The following is a 24150-nucleotide window of genomic DNA, read 5'->3' as shown; positions in this document are numbered from 1 at the left end:
AACAATATGTCCACAGTGGCTTTTTGAAGAGAATATTGAATGGCTGAGGTCACTGCAGGGGTATATCTAGGATGACGTCAACTTTGAAACCGGACTCAGTCTCCATCTGCTAGCAGGGGAACACAATTTCAATGGTCCTGAGTCCATCTGGCTACATGCTAGGAAAATGAAAACGTTTACAGAGGTAGTCTAAGAATCATGACAAAAGGTCTACAGATTTCACAGCAGTAGTAGCCATCAATTTCATCATGACCATCTCTGCATCAACACACTCGTACAGCTTGTCACATTCAAATTAATTAATATTATATCATTATTCACAATGCAATGACAATGGAATATATTATAAACAAATTGTGTCCCGCTGCAATTCAAATTCTGAGGCAAAGCAGAGTAAGCAAGGAGTTTAAAGAGTTACTGTTGCAGTCTTTTTAAGTATACCTTCAATAGGCTCTGGGATGGTTTCAGAAGAGCTCTGTGTTAAAGGAATAGGCTGTAATTGTGGTGGTGCCCAGTCTGTGTTACTAACCTGGCATGGAGAAATTAAGATGTAAGAAAGTTGCATTAAAAAGACATACTGGTCTAATATAAACCAGTAGAATCAAAATTAAATGCAAAAGCAAATAAAAGTGTGTATAATAAAAACAAAACTGTAAACATAAATGTCATAAAAAGTTAAAGGTACAGAAGCATTTCAACACAGAACATATGGTCAGCCAGGCTGAAATGTTTCTGATGTAAATATACATCATGATGCATCTACTACTGACAAAATTAAATTTTTATAGTGCATTATTTTTGTTTTCAGTCATTTCCAGATATTACAGCTCTGGTGTGCAGACGCCCAAAGCCATATAGGGACCCATACATAGTTAAGGTAAGTGCCCTAGACCTGAAAAGCAAAGGAAAATAACTTAATGAAAAAGTTTTATCTCTTGAAGATATATAAAACAGCTAAAAGTACTCTATACATGATAAAATACCAAAACAATCAAATTTGAGTGCGTTCTGTTGGAATAATGCTGATTCGGAAGGAGGACTAGAGGCAAAACGGAAGGTAATGTCCCTTTGATTCTTGGGAGTCCATGTCAGCCATGTCAGCTTCAGGCTTGCTCTCCAAGATATTATTGTAGGAAGTGTAGTTTTCTGGCAGGCAGATGGTTGAAGCGGATGTAACATGAGTCTCGACTTACTCCCCCCTACTTTTATTCATTCCCAGCCATTCAGTGACCCTGATAATCATGGAAATAATCTGATCAGAGGTCATGGCTTTGTGTGAAGTCTAGTTTATAGGTGCGCTTTAGATTGGCAACTAATATTGCTTCTCAGCAAAACTTTAGATGCTTACTCCTCTAATGTACTTCCTAGGGGCTGTGATGCTTCCATAGAGCTCCCTATCCCAACATATATTTTCATGTACGTTTAACCTGTAAACCACCCTGATCTTGTTTGAGAAGGACTATATAAATACTAATACTTGTAAATAAATAAAACAGTGAAGCCTGACCAGAAAGGTGAAATTATACGTACCTGATAATTTTCTTTCCTTGAATACTACTAGACCAGTCATATTCAGGATTTCCCTCCTCCACAGCTGTTGGAGACAAACCTTTTTCATGACCTCACTCAGAGCTATAAAGGAGGTGGGGCCCTGGCCAATACCAGTAGTCTACTGTTAAAGCACTGTGATCACTAGAAATCCCCTTTATACCCTATTCTTGAAACATATATTATGGGGTAATAGGACACATTCTGAGCGAGGCTCAAACGTAAGATGTGGTAAGGGTTCCCTTCCACTGAACCTTATAGCCTGCCTGGGCCTTTGGGGGTTAGGGAGAAAGGGGCTTTCCCCAGATATTATTATGGGGCTGGCCCCTAGCATGGCCATGAAGGGAGGGGGATATTTCCCCTCCCTTGATGGTCCTGCGCTGTTCCAATCCTGCTGTGTGTGCCCTGGATCAAACAACTCAGTTCTCGATTGCTTTTACCTAATTTGAGGGACTGAACGATGGTACTCCACCTTAGAGATATTCTGCTAGGTTTACCTTCAGGCAGAAGTAATCTGCAGGGCTGGGAACCTGATTGACATCACAGCTGAAGCTTTCTCAGCTCCCATCTGTATTCCAAGTTCATTTAAACACGTGTGAGCTTAGTCTGTAACACTGCGGGGTTGTGAATTGTAAGTCAGTCTGTTAACTAAGGTAAACTGGCTACCTTCTGACTTTTTTTTTAAACTTCACTTCAGATTAGCTCTAAATACCTTTAAGATATGTAACTGCATACTTGATGTTATCTCTTATATTAGTGTGGAGCTATTTGTATCTCAATGAGTTCATACATATTCCTTGCCTTAGTTAATTAAGCCTCAGCTGCTAATTAAGGACAATGTACTAAGAATATGCCCAAATGCAGTCAATGGCAAACCATTTGGGCCATTCTCTAGGGGAACCACATTTCTTGCCCTTATGCAGTAGGGTCACTCTGTAGGCCCATAAGAAAATTGAGCTGTACTGTTATAGACAGATTTCCAAGCTCTGAAATAATCATGCTCTACTACTTAACTAGTGCCCTGCAAAATGTTCCTTCAGTAAATTTGTGCTTATTCTTACTGCTGGGTAGCCCTTGAACTACAGCCTGAATATGATGATCTCACGGTAGTATACTGTAGTTACACCTATGACTGCAGTGACCCAGAGGCAACCAAAAACCAGCACCACCACAGGGAATCATGCTTCCCCCTCCCCCACAGTAAATAAACTCAGCCACTGTTCTCTCACATCATATAAGACAAAGAACTATATCAAATAGCATGGCTTTGAACTCTTTTCGCCCCTTAGAAAATGCAAAGTGGCTAAGCATTACCACAGAAAATAAAAAGTGGCTAAAGCATTACTTACCAACAGCTCCCACCTGCTGATAAAGAGACAACTTCTACTTATTTCTTCTGATCCTTCGCCAGGGAGAGGGCCAGCAGTTGAGGAGGGGAGGAGGAGGCGAAGTGTCAGAAAGAGCATAACTACAGATCCGCCCCCCCCCGCAACACACACACACATGGCTGCCAGGGTCCTAACCATCCAGGAACCACTCTCCAAGCCTCTCAAGGACCTGGGTTAGCCATTATTCCCCAGAAGCTCCACAGATCCCCTAGAGTACTGGGAGTACCATCCAGGGACCCAACCAGAGTAGACCCTGGGAGTATGCTCCCACTGAAAAAAAAAATCATCCCAAGTGGTTGTTTATCCCAGAAGCAACGCAGCCTCACCATCTTTTACTAGGAGCCTGCAGGGCTACCATCTGCTTACTCCATAGACGGCTGTGTGATTAGGCTCTTATTGTATGTAAAGAGTGACCATTATACAGCGCCCTTGCAGCCGATGGCTTATATACGAGGGTAAGTTAGTAAAGTAAGTCACAAATCTCTCTACTAAGGTAATAAAACATATTTCTGTAATGCTGTCATATTCCATAGATGGCAGCACCTTAGAAGTGCTTATGTACATAGTTATTTAAACTGTGCATGCGCAGGGGCTGTATATACAAGGAAAATGGCTGCCGTGTTGACAGATTGTACGGTCGAAGAACAACGTGCTATTGTCCGATTTTTATGGGCTAAGGGCTTAGTGGCAAAAGACATTCATAAAGAAATGTATCCAGTATATGGAGAGAAATGTCTCTCGCTTAAAGCAATTTATAACTTGACCGATAAATTTGCACAAGGATGTGCCAACATGAACGACGAAACCAGACCTGGTCGACCTGTAGAGATTGCGACAGAGGCAACTGTGAAGCAGGTTGAAGAGATGGTTCGTGCTAACCGGAGGGTAACAATTGACGAAGTTGCCAAAGAAATTGGGTGTTCTCACGGATTAGCATATTCCTTAGTGCACAATGCATTGAACTTTCGCAAAGTCCGTGCAAGATGGGTTCCCAAACAGCTGACCGAAGACAATAAGAACAACCGGATGGGTGTCTGTTTGGAAAATCTCTGCCGTTATGCAAACCAAGGTGAATCAATGATGGCACGTATTGTTACTGGTGACGAGTCGTGGGTGCACCACTATCAACCAGAAGCGAAACGCGATTCTATGCAGTGGAAGCATCCACTATCACCGACACCGAGAAAGTTCAAGCTTGTGCCTTCTGCAGGAAAGGTGATGTTGACTGTTTTGGGACCGAGATGGGATACTCTTAACCAGTTTTCAGAAGCTTGGTGAATCTGTTAATTCGGCTTCCTACTGTGCTACTCTATTAAAGCTTAAAAGAGCTATTCGTAGAAAACGCCCAGATCTGGAAAAAAAGAGGAGTGTTGATTCTTCACGATAATGCCAGACCACGCACTTCGAATGAGACTCGTCAGACAATTGCGAACCTGCACTGGGAAGTTCTTGAACATCCACCATACAGTCCGGATTTGGCACCCAGCGATTTTCACTTGTTTGGCAAACTGAAAAGCCATCTCGGCGGTAAACATTTCACCAGCGATGAAGAAGTGGAACAAGAGGTGAAGTGCTGGTTATGATGCCAGCCAAAAGACTTTTACGCCGAAGGTTTTGACGGACTTTTCAAATGCTGGGACAAATGTATAAATGTTCGCAGCGATTACGTTGAAAAGTAGTTGTTTTTTCCAGAAAAACTGTTTGTGACTATATTCTGTATATTTCACAGTAAATAATTCATCTTTTGCATTTAAATACATTTCATGAATATTCATCCCATGTATGTTTGTGACTTACCCTCGTATGTAAGCCTATAGGAGCGCTGGGGCTTTATAATCATAGGTCACTTCTTATTAAATGCTCATATAAGAGTCTTGATAATTAATGTACTCCCCTACTGATAGACAGGGGCTATACAAAATTGCACTTATCTTTGATAAAATGTCCTCAATGCAGCTGTCTTTAAAACTTCTACACTTGTCTTCTCAAATGATCAATAGCGTAGCGCTATATGAGTCTTCCGACACTGTGCTTGTTTCGAAGTAATTCAGACTTCTTCAGGGAACATGAAGCTGTTAGCTGCGAATGAATATATCTGTGCATTAAAAAGTGAATAAAAAAGCCCTTTTATAACAGCAACAAGCTTGTAAAACAACATGGCTGCAAAATGAACTAGAGCACTTACTGTTTGAAAGAATGTGGTCAATGTACCATCAGGAGTAATTTATAGATGTGTTGAAATCAAAGAATGAACCAGGCTGACAAACTTTCCATACGTATTAAATAGTTCCAAATGAAATTTTCTTATCAGAAATTGTTACTTACTTTTTGGTGCCACAAGCTACCTGTCAGCATTACTTCCCGGTATTGACAATGAGCTTTGAAAAAAGACGCCATTTTTAAAGGAAACCCCGTCGACCGGGAAGATTGACAGCCGGATATGACGGGGGTAAACTCACCAAATATGGTGAAAGACGTTGGTTGGTGGCCATTTTGAAAAAAATCCACTTCAGTGAAGAGAAATGAAATGCATACCAAGTATGGAAAATGATGTCAGCCATCTTGGATGTCGGGGAATGCCCGCCAACCAACGTCATTCATGATAATTGGTGTGATTACTCTCGTCACATTCGGGATTCCCCGACATCCAAGATGGCAGACGTCATTTTCCATACTTGGTATGCATTTCATTTCTCTTCACTGAAGTGGATTTTGTTCAAAATGGCCACCAACCACTGTCATTCACCATAATTAGTGTGATTACTCTCTTCATATTCGGGCATTCCCCAACATCCAAGATGACCGATGTCATTTTCCATAATTTGTATGCATTTCATTTCTCTTCACTGACGTGGATTTTTTTCAAAATGGCCGCCAACCAACGTCATTAACCATATTTGGTGAGTTTACCCCCGTCATATCCGGCTGTCAATCTTCCCGGTCGACTGGGTTTCCTTTAAAAACGGCATCTTTTTCAAAGCTCATTGTCAATACCGGGAAGTAATGCTGACAGGTAGCTTGTGGCAACAAAAAGTAAGTAATTTCTGATAAGAAATTTTCATTTGGAACTATTTAATACGTATGGAAAGTTTGTCAGCCTGGTTCATTCTTTGATTTCAACACATCTATAAATTACTCCTGATGGTACATTGACCACATTCTTTCAAACAGTAAGTGCTCCAGTTCATTTTGCAGCCACGTTGTTTTACAAGCTTGTTGCTGTTATAAAAGGGCTTTTTTATTCACTTTTTATTGCACAGATATATTCATTCGCAGCTAACAGCTTCGTGTTCGCTGAAGAAGAAGAATGAATTAGCAAATGTTGCTTACCTGATGTAACAGGTGTTCTCACAGGACAGCAGGATGTTAGTCCTCACAAATGGGTGACATCGAGGATGGAGCCCACCACGGAAAACTTCTGTCAAAGTTTAAACAGAACTTTGACTGGCCCCTACTGGGCATGCCCAGCAAGGCACTGACCCTACAGCCAGCAGGGGTCTCCCTTCAGTCTGATGTTCAAAGCTACAGGCAGTGCCTAGAAAGTAAAAACAAAACAAACCCAACACCGCGGGGTGGCGGGCGGGTTTCGTGAGGACTAACATCCTGCTGTCCTGTGAGAACACCTGTTACATCAGGTAAGCAACATTTGCTTTCTCACAGGACAAGCAGGATGGTTGTCCTCACAAATGGGTGAGTACCGAGCTGAGGATGTCCTGACTTGCACCAAATGCACCCAACGACGTGCAACAGGCACTACAACTGGGGTGGAATTTGGTAAAGGGCATCCGCACCCTACTGGGAAGGTGGAAGGGTGTTGGTACATCACGTTGGAAAAAGGTTACGCAAGACAGATTGGCCGAAGATGGAGTCCTGTCTTCCAGCTTTGTCCAAACAATAGTGGGCTGCAAAGGTATGGAGAGAACTCCAGGTTGCAACCCTGCAGATGTCAGGAAGCGGCACCAATCGAAGGTGTGCCACTGACGTCGCCATGGCCCTCACAGAGTGTGCTTTCACACGGTCTTGAAAGGGAATGCCAGCTTGCTGATAGCAAAAAGAAATGCAGTCCGCCAACCAGGAGGAAAGAGCCTGCTTACCCACAGGATGTCCTAACTTGTTAGGATGAAAAGAGACAAATAATTGAGTGCTCTTCCTGTGAGCAACTGTACGGTCTAGATAAAAAGCTAGAGCTCGTTTGCAGTCTAGGGTATGCAGAGTCTGTTCCCCGGAGTTGGAGTGGGGCCTGGGAAAAAAGATAGGTAGTATGATGGATTGATTAATATGAAACTCAGAAACTACCTTAGGTAAAAATTTAGGGTGAGTGCGGAGTACCGCCCGGTCCTGCAGGAGCTTAGTGTAAGGCGGATAGGTAACTAGGGCCTGCAATTCACTAACCCTGCGAGCTGAAGTGATAGCCAAGAGGAATAACACTTTCCATGTGAGATACTTTAACTCACAGGAGTGCAGAGGTTCGAAAGGAGGTTTCATTAGACGACCAAGAACCAGGTTAAGGTCCCAAGATGGGGCCGGAGGACGTAAGGGTGGCTTCAGATGGAGCAAGCCTTTAAGAAAACGGGTTACTAGGGGTTGTACTGAAATAGGGACACCCTGTACACCTTTATGGAAGGCGGCTACCGCACTGACATGCATTCTGATAGAAGAGGTTTTAAGACCTGATTCAGAGAGATGCCATAAATAGTCCAAGAATTTGGAGATTGGACAGGAAAGGGGATCAAGGGACTGAGAAGTGCACCATGATGTGTACCTTTTCCATTTGTATGAGTAAGACTTTCTTGTGGAAGGCTTTCGTGAAGCTATCAGGACCCGAGAAACGGAATCTGAAAGGTTGAAAGGCTGAAGGACTAACCTTTCAACATCCATGCCGTCAGGGACAAGGCTTGGAGGTTGGGATGGAGGAGGCATCCGTCGTTTTGAGTGAGCAGATGCGGGTCCTTTCCCAGAGGAATGTGCCTGCGGATGGAGAGATCCTGGAGTATTGGAAACCATACTTGGCGTGGCCAGTAGGGTGCTATCAGGATCATGGTTCCCCCGTCGTGGCGTAGCTTCACGAGAGTCTTTGACACAAGAGGAAGTGGAGGGAATGCATAGAGCAGACCGGTTGTCCACTTGAGGGAGAATGCATCCCTCGGCCGAGAGTGCTGGCTCCGAATGAGAGAGCAGTAATCGTCCACTTTGTGGTTCTGAGGGGACACAAAGAGGTCTATGCGGGGAGAACCCCACTTGTGAAACAGAGAGGGTCGTTACCAGAGGATCGAGTGACCACTCGTGTGGTTGGAAGACACGGCTCAGCTGGTCTGCCAATACATTGTCTACTCCCGGCAGGTAAGTGGCCCTGAGGTACATGGAGTGGGAGAGGGCTTCCGCCCAGATCTGCGCAGCTTCCTGACACAGAAGGAAGGAGCCTGTGCCTCCCTGCTTGTTTATGTACCACATGGCCACTTGGTTGTCCGTCTGGATTAAGATTATCTGATGAAAGAGATGATCTTTGAAAGTGCGGAGCGCATAGCGGATTGCTCGAAGTTCCAGGAAATTGATCTGGTGTTCGGCTTCCTCTTTGGACCATAACCCTTGGGTTTGAAAGTCGTCCACATGGGCTCCCCAACCGATGTGAGAAGCGTCGGTGGTTAGGATTACTTGCGGTTCCGGTGGAAGAAAGGGTAAGCCCTGAAGGAGGTTGACCTGAGTCGTCCACCAGGTTAAGGATAGGCGCAGCGCTTGTGTGACTGTGACTATGGAGGACAGAGGCTGAAAAGCTTGAATCCATTGGTGTCGTAGAGTCCATTGTGTTACTCTCATGGCTAGTCGGGTCATGGGAGTGACTTGAACCGAGGATGCCATGTGCCCTAGGAGAATGAGGAACTGGCGAGCCGTGGCAGTGTTCTGAGACTGGAGCTGGCGAGCCAGGGACATTAGGGTGTGGACCCTCTGAAGAGGAAGGTAAGCCTTTGCCTGTAAGGTGTCCAAGTCTGCCCCAATGAAGGATAAGGTTTGAGACGGGACTAAGCAAGATTTCTCGTAATTGACGAGAAACCCTAAGGAAAGGAGTGTTTGAATTGTCAATTTTAGGGAGGATTGAGCTATCTGCTGGGTGGAGGCCCTGATTAGCCAATCGTCCAGGTATGGGTAGACGTGGACACCTTCCTTCCTTAGGAATGCTGCTACCACTACGAGACATTTGGTAAAGACTCGTGGGGCAGAAGCTAGACCGAAAGGTAGGACACGGTATTGATAATGGTCGTGGCCTACTAGAAACCGCAGATATTTGCGATGGGATTGTGTGATCGCAATGTGGGTATAAGCGTCCTTGAGGTCGAGAGAGCACAGCCAATCCCCTCTTTGTAGCAGAGGGAGCAGCGCGCCTAGGGTTACCATTTTGAACTTCTCTTTTTGAAGGTATTTGTTGAGGGCTCGAAGGTCCAAAATGGGACATAGTCCCCCTGATTTCTTTGGTATTAGGAAGTATCTGGAATAGAATCCCGTGCCTCGTTGAGAGGGAGGAACGGGTTCTATAGCATTTGATTGCAGAAGAAGGGATACTTCCTGTTGTAATTGAGCCAAATGGGTGGATAGACTCCACGCTTGAAGAGGCGGGGAGTCTGCCGGAAGAGATATGAAGTTGAGGTGGTAACCCTGTGCGATAATTGTTAGCACCCACTGATCTGAGGTGATCTGCAACCAAGGTTGTAAAAAATGGTACAGTCGACCTCCTACAGGGATGTCCGGAAGAGGGGTTTGGCATGTGTTCCCTACAGGGGAGTCAAAGGCCAGCCGCAGGCCCAGGAGGAGGGGCTACAGTAGGCCTTTGTTTCCTAGGCTGATGCGGCTGAGGCCTAGTAGAGGATCGAGCTGGACGAGGCCTGGCCGATGGAGGATAATAACGGCGTGGTCGAAAGAATGACTTCTTAGAGTCTTTCTTTTGCGGTTGCTTGGAGGTCAGCTCAGGTGGGACAGAGGAGAGTTGTTTCAACGTCTCATGGTGGTCTTTCAACTCCGCCACAATCTGCTGAATTTGCTCTCCAAACAAATTATCGCCTAAGCAGGGTAAATCAGCAAGACGATCCTGAACCTCTGGGCGAAGGTTGGATGATTTTAACCAAGCCCAACGTCTGGCTGAGATGGCTGTGGCTGAAACTTTTGTGGAAGCATCGAATATGTCGTAGGCAGTCCTAATCTCGTGCTTCCCTGCCTCAAATCCCTTGTGAAGAAGGGCTTGAAGCTGCGGTTGGTATTGGTCTGGTAACGTGTCAGCATAGTCTTGCATCTGCTTAAGGATGGCTCTGTTGTACTGAGTCATATAAAGTTGATATGAAGCTATGCGTGAAATCAACATAGCTCCATGATAGACTTTCCGTCCAACACTATCTAGGAACTTGTTGTCCCTGGTAGGCGGGGTAGAAGAGTGTGGCTTAAGACGCTTGGCCTTCTTCTGCGCGGACTCAACCACAACAGAGCGATGATCCAGTTGAGGTTTTTGGAAACCTGGTGCTGACTGGACAAGGTAGGTGGAGTCAGCTTTTTTGTTAACTGGGGACACTGATGAAGGAGATTCCCAGTTTTTCTTGAGCAGATCCAAAAACACCTGGTGTATAGGGATGGAAGCGATGATTTTTGGAGCATCCAGAAATTGAAGGAGTTCCATCATCTGGTGTCTGTCATCAGCTTCAGATTGTAGTTGAAAAGGTACAACTTCTGACATCTCTTTCACAAAATTAATGAAAGATAGATCCTCAGGAGGAGATCTTTTTCTACTCTCTGTAGGAGATGGAGGCGAAGGCAAATCCGTGTCAGAAGATGTATCATCATCATCACCCCAGGTATCGTAGGGATCAAGTGGGGTTTGTAACCCTGATGGACCTGGCTGAGGCTCTAAAGGCATCGATGGAAACCGAGGTGGAATCGGTGCCGTAGGTGGAACCAGAAATGGCATCGATGGCTTCGGTGCTGTCGATGGAATCGGTGCCTGGCGTGGAATGGATGGAACCAAAGGATATATCGGTGGAGATATACCAGAAGGCACCGATGGAACCACCCCGGAAGGAGGAATCCGGAACGGTGTTTCTCCTGCCGATGAAAATCCAGTCGGAGACGGTGGTGTTGTCGATGGCACTGGAATCACCGATGGAAGGGCCGTCATGAGCGCCTCCATGCGGCTCAGTAGCGGTGCTAGCGCTTGTATCAACGGCTCGGTGGTCGGTTCCCTCCTCGGTGGCGAAGCCGGTGCCAGTGTCGGTGCCGGGGGCGGCACTGGAACCGGTGCCGGAGACGGTGCCGATGGAGGTTGCAATTTCTTCATCGCTTTCTCGATGGCCTCCTGGACCAGCCGGTCCAGTTCTGCCCGGAGACCAGGGGTAACCATACCCGGCTCGACGGGAGAGGGAGGCTGAGGCAGGGCCGGAGGGACCACCGTAACCGGTGGGATCACGGCCCCCGCACCCCGGGAGGGTGAGGGTTTCCTCGATGCCTGCGAACGAGACGTGGAGGGTGTCCGGTCTGTTCGCGGCTTCTTTGTCGGTGGCTCGGCTTGAGCAGAGGTCGATGGCTGTGGATCCTCGACAGGCCGAGATTTGTGCCGTCGATAGCGGTGCTTTTCCTTCCGATCCCCTCGCCCATCCGGGGAAGGGACGGGAGTCGACGGCCGAGAAGCGACCGATGGCGGACGGTCACCGGAGGGTTGACGATGATGGTACAACTTCGACGGTGCCGGTTCCGATGACGTCGATGCTATCGATGGCGTTGGGGTGGGTGCATGGAAGAGGAGCCCCATCTTCTCCATCCTGGCTTTGCGACCCTTGGGTGTCATTAAGGCACATGTGGTGCAAGTCAGGACATCATGCTCACTACCCAAACACATCACACAAACCCTGTGGGGGTCTGTGATGGACATAGTCCGGGTACAATCCGGACAACGGCGGAACCCCGTTGCCATGGCCTGAAGCCAAAATTTAGGCTGGGGATCGGTAAGTGCCAACAGGCCTCAAGGGCCAAATTCGACGGTAGTCGATGGAAAAAGGCAAAAAACTTACCGGGTTCCGTAAGATGACTAAAAATTTGTCGAAGGGAGACCCCTGAGGGGCAAATTTTCTTAGGAAATTAATTTCCAAATTCCTGTCAGGAACGTGGTTAGAGAGCTCCTTTCACCGCGTGGCAACTGCTGCGCGGAAAAAAGAAGACTGAAGGGAGACCCCTGCTGGCTGCAGGGTCAGTGCCTTGCTGGGCATGCCTAGTAGGGGCCAGTCAAAGTTCTGTTTAAACTTTGACAGAAGTTTTCCGTGGTGGGCTCCATCCTCGATGTCACCCATTTGTGAGGACAACCATCCTGCTTGTCCTGTGAGAAACTTCGAAACACGCTCAGTGTCGGAAGACTCATATATCGCTACACTACTGATCATTTGAGAACAGAAATGTAGAAGATTTAAGGACAGCTGCATTGTGGACATTTTATCCAAAGATAAGTACAATTTTGTATAGCCCCTGTCTATCAGTAGGGGAGTACATTAATTATCAAGACTCTTGTATGAGCATTTCATAAGAAGTGATCTATGATTATAAAGCCCCAGCGCTCCTATAGGCTTACATATATAAGCCATCAGCTGCAAGGGCACTGTATGAAGGTCACTCTTTACATACAATAAGAGCCTAATCGCATAGCGGAATATTTCTTTTTTGTTTTGATACATAGTTTTCCTGCTATTTTTGGGATAATATTATTCTACTCCATAGACAGAGCATTATCATTCAAGAGGATCATGCAGGACTGAACCTGCTTGCTCCATAGCTAGCGCATTACCATTCAAAAGCCAGCAGGGCTGAACCTGCTTGCATGCAAGACACAACATTATCATTCAAGAGGAGCTTACAGGACTAAACCTGCTTGTACCCTAGACAGATCATCATTCAAAAGGAGCCTGCATTCAAAAGGACAGCAAATGTTGCTTACCTGTAACAGGTGTTCTCATAGGACAGCAGAATGTTAGTCCTCACATATGGGTGACATCAACAGGATGGAGCCCAATCATGGAAAACTTCTGTCAAAGTTTCCAGAACTTTGACTGGCCCCTACTGGGCATGCCCAGCATGGCACTAACCCTGCAGCCAGCAGGGGTCCCCCTTCAGTCTTATTTGAAAGCTACAGGCAGTGCCGAAAATAAAATAACAAAACGTTACAAACCCAACACCGCGGGGCAGCGGGCGGGTTTCGTGAGGACTAACATCCTGCTGTCCTGTGAGAACACCTGTTACAGGTAAGCAACATTTGCTTTCTCACAGGACAAGCAGGATGGTAGTCCTCACATATGGGTGAGTATTGAGCTAAGGATGTCCGAGTAAGCACCAAATGTACCCAAAAGCGTGCAACAGGGACAACAACTGGGGTGGAATTTGGTAGAGGGCATCCTGAACCCCACCGGGCAGGCGGAAGGGTGTAGGTATGTCACGTTGGAAATAAGTTACGTAGGACAGACTGGCCGAAGATGGAATCTTGTCTTCCAGCTTTGTCCAAGCAATAGTGGGCTGCGAAGGTATGGAGAGAGCTCCAGGTGGCAGCCCTGCAAATGTCAGGAAGCAGCACCGATCTTAGGTGTGCTACTGAAGTTGCCATGGCCCTCACAGAGTGTGCTTTAACACGGTCTTGAAAAGGAATGCCTGCTTGCTGGTAGCAAAGAGATATGCAGTCCGCCAACCAGGAGGAGAGAGTCTGCTTACCCACAGGCTTCCCTAACTTGTTGGGATGGAAAGACGAATAACTGATTGCTCTTCCTGTGGGCAACTGTACGGTCTAGATAGAAAGCTAGAACCTGTTTACAGTCAAGGGTATGCAGAGCCTGTTCCCCTGGATTGAAATGGGGCCTGGGAAAGAAGGTAGGTAGTATGATGGATTGGTTAATGTGAAACTCCGAAACTACCTTGGGTAAAAACTTAGGGTGAGTGCGGAGTACCGCCCGGTCCTGCAGGAGTTTAGTGTAAGGCGGATAGGTAACTAGGGCCTGTAACTCACTAACCCTGCGAGCTGAAGAGATAGCTAATAGGAAAATCACTTTCCATGTGAGATATTTTAGGTCACAGGAGTGAAGAGTCTCGAATGGTGGTTTCATGAGCCGACCGAGAACCAGATTGAGGTCCCAAGAAGGGGCCAGAGAACATAAAGGGGGCTTGATATGGAGGAAGCCCTTTAAAAAGCGTGTTACGAGGGGTTGTACTAATATAGGGACATCCCCAACACCTTTATGGAAGGCGGCTACCGCACTGACATGCATTCTAAAGGAAGAGGTTTTTAGACCTGACTGACAGATGCCAGAGATAGTCCAAAAACCTTGGGATTAGACAGGAAAAGGGATCAAGGGACTGCGAAGTGCACCATGATGTGTACCTTTTCCATTTATAGGAATAAGATTTTCTTGTGCAAGGCTTCCGTGAAGCAATCAGGACACAAGAAACTGAATCTGAAAGGTTAAGTGGTTGAATGATTAGCCTTTCAACATCCATGCCGTCAGGGACAAGGCCTGAAGATTGGGATGGCGTAGGCATCAGTCGTTTTGAGTGATCAGATGCGGGTCCATTCCCAAGGGAATGTGCCTGCGGATGGAAAGATCCTTAAGTATGGGAAACCACACTTGGTGTGGCCAGTGAGGTGCTATCAGGATCATGGTTCCCTTGTCCAGACGTAGCTTCACAAGAGTCTTCGAAAGAAGAGGAAGTGGAGGGAATGCATAGAGTAGACCGGTTGCCCACGAGAGGGAGAAAGCATCTCTGGGCTGAGAGCGCTCGCTCCGAATGAGGGAGCAGAAATTGTTGACTTTGTGGTTCTGAGGGGACGCAAAGAGGTCTGTCTGGGGATAACCCCATTGTTGGAAGATGAAGTCTGCTACCGAGGGGCTGAGAGACCACTCGTGCGGTTGGAAGACAAGACTCAGTTTGTCTGCCAAGACATTGTCCACTCCCGGCAAGTAGGTGGCCCTGAGGTACATCGAGTGGGAAAGGGCTTCCGCCCAAATCTGTGCAGCTTCCTGACACAGAAGGAAGGAGCCTGTGCCTCCCTGCTTGTTGATGTACTACATGGTCACCTGGTTGTCCGTCTGAATAAGGATGACGTGATTTGATAGGTGTTCCTGAAAAGCCCTGAGAGCATATCGCATTGCTCGAAGTTCTAGGAAGTTTATTTGATGTTTGGCTTCCTCTGGAAACCAAGACCCTTGTGTCTGTAGATTGTCCACGTGGGCTCCCCACCCGAGGTTGGAAGCGTCAGTGGTGAGGATGAGTTGAGGATCTAGCACTTGAAAGGGCAGTCCCTGGAGGAGATTGGTCTAATCTTTCCACCAGGCGAGAGACAGACGGAGTGAGTCGGTGATGTGGACAATGGCCGACAGAGGCTGAACAGCTTGAATCTATTGTGACCTCAGAGTGCAATGCATGAGCCTCATGGCCAGGTGGGCCATTGGTGTGACATGGCCTGAGGACGCCATGTGTCCTAAAAGGAAGAGGAATTGGCGAGCTGTTGCTGTATGCTGAGTCTGCAACTGGTGAGCGAGAGACACGAGAGTTAGCGCTCGTTGTTGAGGTAGAAAGGCTTTTGCCTGTAAGGTGTCCAAGTCTGCCCCAATGAACGACAAGGTTTGAGATAGGACTAAACAGGATTTCCCGTAATTGACGAGAAATCCTAGAGAAATTAGAGTGTGTAGGGTCAAATTGAGGGACGACAGGGCGGCTTGCTGGGTTGGAGCCCTGATTAACCAGTCGTAGAGATAGGGGTAGACGTGAACAGCTTCTTTCCTGAGAAAAGCTGCGACAACCATGAGACATTTGGTAAAGACTTGTGGTGCCGATGCTAGGCCAAACGGAAACACGCGGTATTGATAGTGCTTTGGACCTACTAAAAACCGAAGGTACTTGCGATGAGATGGAGTTATCGCAATGTGTGTGTATGCTTCCTGAAGGTCCAGAGCAGAGCCAGTCTCCTCTTTGCAGAAGAGGTAGAAGCGAGCCCAAGGTTGTCATCTTGAACTTTTCTCGCTGTAGGTACTTGTTGAGAGCACGTAGGTCCAGAATTGGACGAACTGCCCCGGATTTTTTGGGGATTAAAAAGTATCGGGAATAGAACCCTAGGCCTTGTTGCGAGAGAGGGATGGGTTCTATTGCTTTTAACTGGAGAAGAAGGGAAACCTCCTGCTCCAGAAGGACAGAATGGTCGGATACTCTCCATGCTTGCAGAGGTGGTGAGTCCGTTGGAAGAGCAAGAAAGTTTAGGTGGTAACCCTGAGCAATGATTGCTAGCACCCATTGGTCGGTTGTGATTGATTGCCACATGCCGTGAAAGTTGCACAATCGACCTCCCACCGGAATGCTTGGCAGAGGAATCAGGCTGCTGCTCTCTAATTGAAAGTCAAAAACCTGAAGCAGGCCCCGGCTGGGGAGCTGCTTGCGGCTTTTGCTTTCGGGCCTGGCGAGGCTGAGGTTTTTGAGAAGGCCTCATGGTTCGGGACCTTGCTGGTGGAGGATAGTACTTCCTTGGACAGAAGAATGTCTTCTTAGAGTCCTTCCTAAAGGTCTGTCTTGAGTGGAAGTCGGAAGGTATCGATGAGAGCTGTTTAAGGGTCTCATGATGGTCCTTTAATTCAGCGACTATTTGCTGGATCTGTTCACCGAACAGATTGTCTCCTACACATGGCAGGTCAGACAGCCTGTCTTAAACTTCTGGGCGAAGGTCAGAAGATTTGAGCCAGGCCCATCATCTTGCCGAAATGACAGCTGCAGACACTCTAGTAGAGGTGTCGAAGATATCATAAGCTGTTCTTATCTCATGCTTTCCTGCCTCAAACCCCTTGTTGACAAGGATTTGAAGCTGCTGTTGGAATTGGTCAGGCAGGGTTTCAGAGAAGTCCTGTATCTGCTTGAAAATGACCCTATTGTATTGGGTCATATACAGCTGGTAAGTAGCAATTCTGGAAATGAGCATGGCTCCTTGGAACACTCGTCGACCAATATTGTCTAGGAGCTTGTGTTCCTTAACAGCAGGGGTAGATGAGTGAGGCTTCATCCTTTTTGCTTTCTTTTGAGCCGATTCCACCACCACTGAGTGGTGGTCGAGCTGAAATCTTTGAAAGCAGAGGGCTGACTGTACTAAATAGGTAGTGTCAGCTTTTCTATGGACTGGGGCAATGGACCCAGGGTTTTCCCAGTTCTTTTTGAGGAGGTCGAGAAGAACTTGATGAACGGGAATAGAAGTGATCACTTTAGGGGCATCCAGGAATTGGAGGAGCTCCATCATCTGGTGCCTATCATCCTGCTCCATCTGAAGCTGAAAAGGGACCAACTCAGACATTTCCTTCACAAAATTAATGAAAGAAAGGTCCTCTGGAGGAGAACGCTTTCTACTTTCAGCAGGAGAGGGAGGTGAAGGTAAATCATCGGTGTCTGTGGAAGTATCATCACCCCAGGTGTCATAAGGATCAGCAGACTGACCTGTAGGACGAGAAGGGGGTTGGATACCTGAAGGCCCCGGCTGAGACTCTGAGAAAATCGAAGGAATCACCGGGGGCACCGTGGATGGCCTGGAAGGCATCGGTGCAGGTATCGAAGGCATCGATGGCGCCGATGTGCGTATCGCCCCCGATGAATTGGTGGCGAGGGACGAATTGGCATCGATGGCTGAGGCAGTACTCCCGAAGGAGGAATGCGGAACGGTGTTTCCCCTCCCGATGAAGCTGTCAACGGGGAGCGCACCGGAGCCATCGGAGACCCGGGAATCACCGGTGGAAGGGCGGTCATGAGCGCCTCCATCCGGGATAGCAGCGGTGCCAGCGCTGCTGTCATCGGGTCGGTGACCGGTTCCACTCTCAGTACCGGAGGAACCTGGAGTCTTGCATCGCCTTGTCGATGGCCTCCTAGACCAGCCGGTCCAGTTCTTCCTGGAGACCTGGAGCAAGCAGCCCCGGCTCCGTGACGGAAGAGGGAGGCGGAGGCACAGTTGGAGGGACCACCTTTACAGGCGGAATCGCGACTCCCAAACCCCGATCGGGTGAGGGTGGCCTCGATGTCCCAGTCACAGAAATTGTCGGTGCCATTCCTGGAAGGGGCTTCTTCGATGGTAGCTCGGATGGTGGCGAGGTCGATGATTTCGTTCCCGACGGTTCGAGACTTACGATGCCGATGGCGATGTTTCTCCCTACAATCCCCTCGATCTTGAGGGGGGGAGAAACGGGAGTCGATGGCCGTGAAGACGTCGATGGCAGATGGTCACCGGACGGTGGTCGATGCTGGTGCGACTTCGAAGGTACCGGTTCCGATGACGTCGATGTGATGGACGGTGTCGGGGTGTGAGCACGGAAGAGGAGTCCCATCTTCTCTATTCTGGCTTTGCGACCTTTTGGTGTCATGAGGGCACATTTGGTGCAAGTCAGGACATCATGCTCACGGCCTAAACACATTACACAGACCCCATGAGGGTCTGTGATAGACATGGTACGAGTACAGTCTGGGCACCGACGAAACCCCGACGCCATGGCCATCGAAAATAAATCGAGCCGCGGTACGATAGACGGCCAGTAGGCCGCGAGGGCCAAACTCGACGGTAATAGACGAAAGACTGTCAAAAATTTACCGGAGTACCGCAGCCTGAGAAAAGTTAGAGGAGGGACCCCCTGTGGGGCAATTTAAGTTTAATAGGAAAATTCCTGTCCGGAATCTCTTCAGAGCTCCTAAACCGCGAGGCTACTGCTGCATGGAAAAAAGAAGACTGAAGGGGGGACCCCTGCTGGCTGCAGGGTTAGTGCCATGCTGGGCATGCCCAGTAGGGGCCAGTCAAAGTTCTGGAAACTTTGACAGAAGTTTGCCGTGATTGGGCTCCATCCTGATGATGTCACCCATATGTGAGGACTACCATCCTGCTTGTCCTGTGAGAACCTGCTTTCTCCACAGATAGAACATTACTACTTAAGGGGAGTCTGCAGGCCTGCAATCCTCTCATTACTCAAACCATTACCCTTTAAGAGAAGCCTGCAGTGCTCATAACCTGCTGGCTCCACTATTGGAGCCTTAATATTTCCTATGTGCTTAATGCAGAACTGCAGACAATATAATTTCTTTAAGGGCCAGGTTCCCCCTGTTTAGTAGGTACGTATTTTCACCAAACCAGCCTCAGCCAGTATTAGCAGAGGATATGGTCAGGCGGCTTTGCCTGGAGCATTCCCCTCAGTCTTGTCCTACAGTTGGAGTTAATTAGGTTTATTAACTACTGTCTTATTTATCTCAGGTAAGTTCCGAATACCTTTAAAGATTTGTTATAGAATTTCTTAATATTTTAGCCCATTAAGGTACAACTTTGCTCAAGGGCATTACACCTGAGCAATATTTGAGCCACACTGCAACAGCTAAAACCTTAAAAGGGTTGCTCCCAATAAAGGACTTACCAGCTGAGATAGCTGACCCTAGCATCTAGCAGAGTAGGCTAGGATAACTCACTCATGTACCTGCAGATTGTCATACTCCGGCTGTATAGCCTTGCAGTATTCTTGCAGTCCTTACCCAGCCTGCTTGGAAACTCAAAGGTGTATCACATAAATGTAGCACTTAATGCAATAGGAACAACCTGGATAATAGTCTAAAAACAGTGAGTTACTCTTTCCCCTGTAGTTGCTGTTGCCCTCTCTCCAGCATATGCATATCCAAAAAGAAATCTGTTCAGCCGCTAATTACCACTTCCAAACCAGGGCCCCTGCCTACTGGTAGCAACCAGGCTTCTACTTCTACTGCTCCATTTGTGAGAGAGAGAGGAAGGGGTGGAGGGAGAGCAAGTGAGGGTGTCTTGCAAGCCTCCTGAGAATCCAGGAACCCCACACTGAAGGTAAGTGACTACAGTTGTGCTCTGGAAAAACTACAGTCCCCACTGGGTATTGGGCCAGGCACTACTCTCCTGAAGTTTTGCAGGCCCGCAGGCAAGTAGGGAGGAACTCCAAGAACTCAGCCAGGGCAGAGTCTGGTAGTCTGCTCCCACTAGCAGAAGTAACCCCTAGGAGTGGTTGCCCCAGGAGCAACAAGGACTCAACCAGGCAGGGCACACCTTGGCTCTAGGAGTTACATCCTCTTCACGTCTGCCATTGCCAGAGACAGAGACTACTGGTATTGGTCAGAGCCACACCTCCTTTATAGCACTGAGTAAGGTCATGAAAGGTTTGTCCGCTGTCTTCGTCAGCAGTGGAGGAGGGAAATCCCAAATGTAATGAGTGGTCTAGCAGGATGACTTGAAAAATAATTTAGTTTTCCTAAACTGAAACTTGCAGTGCCAAAACTCAGAGCAGACTGGTTCAAATATGCTACTATAAAACTCCTGTTTAAAGTTTTATGTATTGCAACAGTGCAAATTTATAAAAGTTGATTATTGCTCTTATTTGAGATGTAAGCGACTATGAAATATAATGGTTTGTCCATCTGTGCTACCTTGTTTTGTCTTGACTAACTGGTGCTTACTATAAGCTTTCGGTCAATTGGAGAAATTACTTACCTGATAATTTCGTTTTCCTTAGTGTAGACAGAGGGACTCAGGACCAATGGGTATAGTGTACTACTGATAGCAGTTGGAGACGGATCAGATTTCAATCTGATGTCAGCCCTAGTACATATACCCCTGCAGGAAGTGCAGCTCTTCAGTATTCTCCTCGAAAAGCATTGTGGATATATGTATGACTGAATAATTTGAATAACTTGATTAACTTAATAACTTGGTTAACTTGATTCATTTGAACCAGTTGAATTGGTTATAGCTGGAGACCGCCAGTGCCCTCAACCAAGAAACGTCAACACCTGGTAGGATGGGTGTCCTAGCTGAAGGAAAGCATGGCTTACCCGTGAATCACTCGCTCTCGGGGATGTCACCCAAGAATTCCATGAGTAATGGCAGCCATGCTGAGTCCATCTGTCTACACTAAGGAAAACAAAATTATCAGGTAAGTAATTTCTCCATTTCCTAGCGTGTAGCAGATGGACTCAGGACCAATGGGATGTATAAAAGCTATTCCCGAACTGGGTGGGAGGCTGCCCGTGACCCATTTAGTACTGCCCTTGCAAATGCTGTGTCCTCCCGATCCTGAACATCCAGGCGGTAAAAACTGGAGAAGGTGTGGATAGAGGACCATGTCACCGCCCAGCAGATCTCGGCGGGTGACAGGATCTTGGTTTCCGCCCAGGACACTGCCTGGGCTCTAGTAGAATGGGCCTCAACTTGTAAAGGCGGTGGCTTGACTGCTTCTACGTAGGCCGCCTTGATGACTTCTTTGATCCAGCGGGCTATGGTTGCCCGCGAGGCTGCTTCTTCCCACTGTGAAGGACAAATCGATGGTCCATCTTTCGTATGAATTCCGACCTTTCCAGGTATCGGACTAGGAATCTACCTATGTTGAGATGGTGTAGGCTGCAAGACTCTTCCGAATTCTTACGCTCATCTGGCAATGGTAGCAAGATGGTTTGGTTGAGATGGAAGTGAGACACCACGTTGGGGAGGAATGACGGTACTGTGCGTAACTGGATGGTTCCCGGGGTGAGTCTGAGGAATGGCTCCCGGAAGGACAGTGCTTGTAGCTTGGAGATACGGCGGGTTGAAGAGACCGCCACCAGGAAGGCTCTCTTCAATGTTAATAGTCGGAGAGACAGGCCGTGAAGGGGTCTGAAGGAAGCTCCTGCTAAGAAATCTAGGACCAGGTACAGGTTCCAAGGAGGCACCGGCCACTTTAGGGGTGGTCGGATCTGCTTGACTCCTTTCAGAAAGCGGGAGACATCCGGATGAGAGGCTATGCTGCCGCTCTCTGTTCCGTAGCTTGACAATGCGACCACCTGTACCTTGATGGAGTTGAGACACAATCCCTTCTGTAGGCCGTTCTGTAGGAATTCCAAAACCGCAGGAATTTTGACTGAGCTTAGAACGATGTCGTGGTCCTCGCACCAGGCTTCGAATACTCTCCAAATCTTTATTATGTATGTTAGGTATGTGAGAACTTGCGTGCTCTGAGTAGGGTGTCAATTACTGTCCCCAAGTATCTGCTCTTCCTCAGGCGAGTCTTCTCAATGGCCAGACCATAAGAGAGAATCAAGCTGGATCCTCGTGGAGGATCGGTCCTTGTTGGAGCAGGTCTCTGTGTGGAGGTTGAGAGAGGGGGCTCCCTGTCAACAGTCTTCGCATGTTTGCATACCACTGTCTTCTTGGCCAGTCTGGGGCCACTAGAAGTACTGGTCCCCTGTGGTATTCTATCCTGTGGATGATTGCGCCCAATAGGGGCCATGGCGGGAAGGCGTATAACAGAGTCTCCTGTGCCCAGGTTTGTACCAGGGTATAGATTCCCTGGGACTGGGGTTCCCGCCTACAGCTGAAGAAGCTGGGCACTTGGGCGTTGGACCGGCTTGCCAGGAGGTCCAAGGTTGGTGTTCCCCAACGGTTTACTATCAATTGGAATGCTGTGGTCAACAGCCTCCATTCTCCTGGGTCTAGACTTTCTCTGCTGAGGTAATCCGCAGCGACGTTGTCTTTCCCGGCAATGTGGATGGCCGAGATCTCTTGAAGGTTTGCTTCCGCACATGACATTAGAGGGTCTATTTCCAGAGCCACCTGTTGGCTTCTGGTTCCTCCCTGACAGTTGATGTAGGCCACTGTTGTGGCATTGTCCGACATTACTCTGACTGACTTGTCTCTGAGTCTGTGACCGAACCGTAGGCAGGCTAGTCTGACTGCCCGGGCCTCTAGGCGATTGATGTTCCATCCTAACTCTTCTTTGTTCCAGTGTCCCTGAGCGGTCAGCTCCTGGCAGTGTGCTCCCCATCCTCGTAGGCTGGCGTCCGTGGTAAGCAGGATCCAGGATGGTGAGGATAGTCTCGCTCCCTGGCTCAGATGGTCTTCTTGTAGCCACCATCGTAGTTGGGTCCGGACTTTGTCCGGTAACTGAAGGCGTATGGTGTAGTTCTGGAACAATGGATTCCATCGTGATAGTAGTGAGCACTGTAGGGGTCTCATATGAGCTCTTGCACATGGCACTACTTCCAGTGTGGATGCCATGAGGCAGAGGACCTGTAGGTAGTTCCATGCTGTGGGGCGAAGCTCGCTCAATAGGGTTCGCAACTAGGTCATCAATTTCTATCTCCTTGTCAGTGTCAGGATGACCTTATCTTGTTTGATGTCGAACCGGACTCCCAAGTATTCTAAAGATTGGGAGGGCTGCAGACAGCTCTTGTTTGTGTTGACCACCCACCCGAGGCTCTCCAGTAGAGTTTTGACTCTGTTAGTTGCCTGGTGGCTCTCCTCTGGGGATTTCGCCCTGATCAGCCAATCGTCTAGGTAAGGGTGTACGCGGATTCCTTCCTTCCACAGTGTTGCTGCCACCACCGCTATGATCTTGGTGAACGTCTGGGGTGCTGTGGCTAACCTGAATAGTAGTGCCCAGAACTGGTAGTGATGGTCCAGGATCGTGAAGCGTAGAAACCGCTAATGCTCTTGATGGATCATAATGTGTAGGTAGGCTTCCGATAGATCCATGGATGTAAGGAACTCTCCCGGTTGTATCGCCCTTATTACCGAGCGTAGGGTTTCCATGCGGAAGCGAGGAATCTTCAGGTGACTGTTGAATGACGAGGTCCAGGATGGGCCTGACCGTTCCTTCTTTCTTGGGAACGATAAAATAGATGGAATAATGTCCAGCATTTACTTGTTGTGGAGGCACCGGTGTTATAGCCTCTAAGGCTAGTAATCTGGTCAGTGTAGCTTCCACTGCCATCCTCTTGGAAGGGTCGAGGCAGGGGGATTCCACAAACCTGTCTGGAGGGAGGTGGTAGAAATCCAGGTAATATCCCTCTCGAATGATGGCTAGGACCCACTTGTCTGAAGTTATCTAGACCCATCTTTGGTAGAATAGGGCAAGCCTGCCCCCTATGGCTTCCTCCTTTGGATGGGTCGGCTGATTTTCATTGTAGGGTGCGGCTGGGGCCTGTGCCCGAGCTGGCTCCCCTTTTGTTGTGCTTGTTCTGAAAGGACTGGCTCCGGCCTGCGGGGTGGGTCGCTTGATATGTGCTTCTATATGGGTTGAAGCGCTGTGATCCTCTGCCCCTGGAAGTTCGGGGGAAGGGTCGCTGGTTTCTCTTATTCCTGTCCTCCGGTAGCCGCAGCAGAGGGGACTCGCCCCATTTGTTGGCTAGTTTCTCCCCTTCGCTTCCAACAGGAGGGTTTCCC

At 48.0% G+C, this 24150-nt stretch overlaps 1 protein-coding gene across 3 annotated transcripts in view; it reads right to left on the bottom strand.

Moving 5' to 3' along the window:
* The window catches only part of ARFGAP3 (ADP ribosylation factor GTPase activating protein 3), a 752488-nt gene that overhangs the window by 495361 nt on the left and 232977 nt on the right, over nucleotides 1-24150 (bottom strand). For all 3 annotated transcript variants that reach the window (XM_029600104.1, XM_029600102.1, XM_029600105.1), the window contains exon 6: nucleotides 442-529. In XM_029600104.1, coding sequence (XP_029455964.1) covers nucleotides 442-529 — 88 coding nt within the window. The remainder of the gene's footprint in view (nucleotides 1-441; nucleotides 530-24150) is intronic.

The sequence above is a fragment of the Rhinatrema bivittatum genome, chromosome 4 (assembly GCF_901001135.1).
Source record: "Rhinatrema bivittatum chromosome 4, aRhiBiv1.1, whole genome shotgun sequence".
NCBI lineage: Eukaryota > Metazoa > Chordata > Amphibia > Gymnophiona > Rhinatrematidae > Rhinatrema > Rhinatrema bivittatum.
The sequence above is the reverse complement of the archived record's forward strand: the minus strand, read 5'-3'. Positions and strand labels throughout refer to the sequence as shown.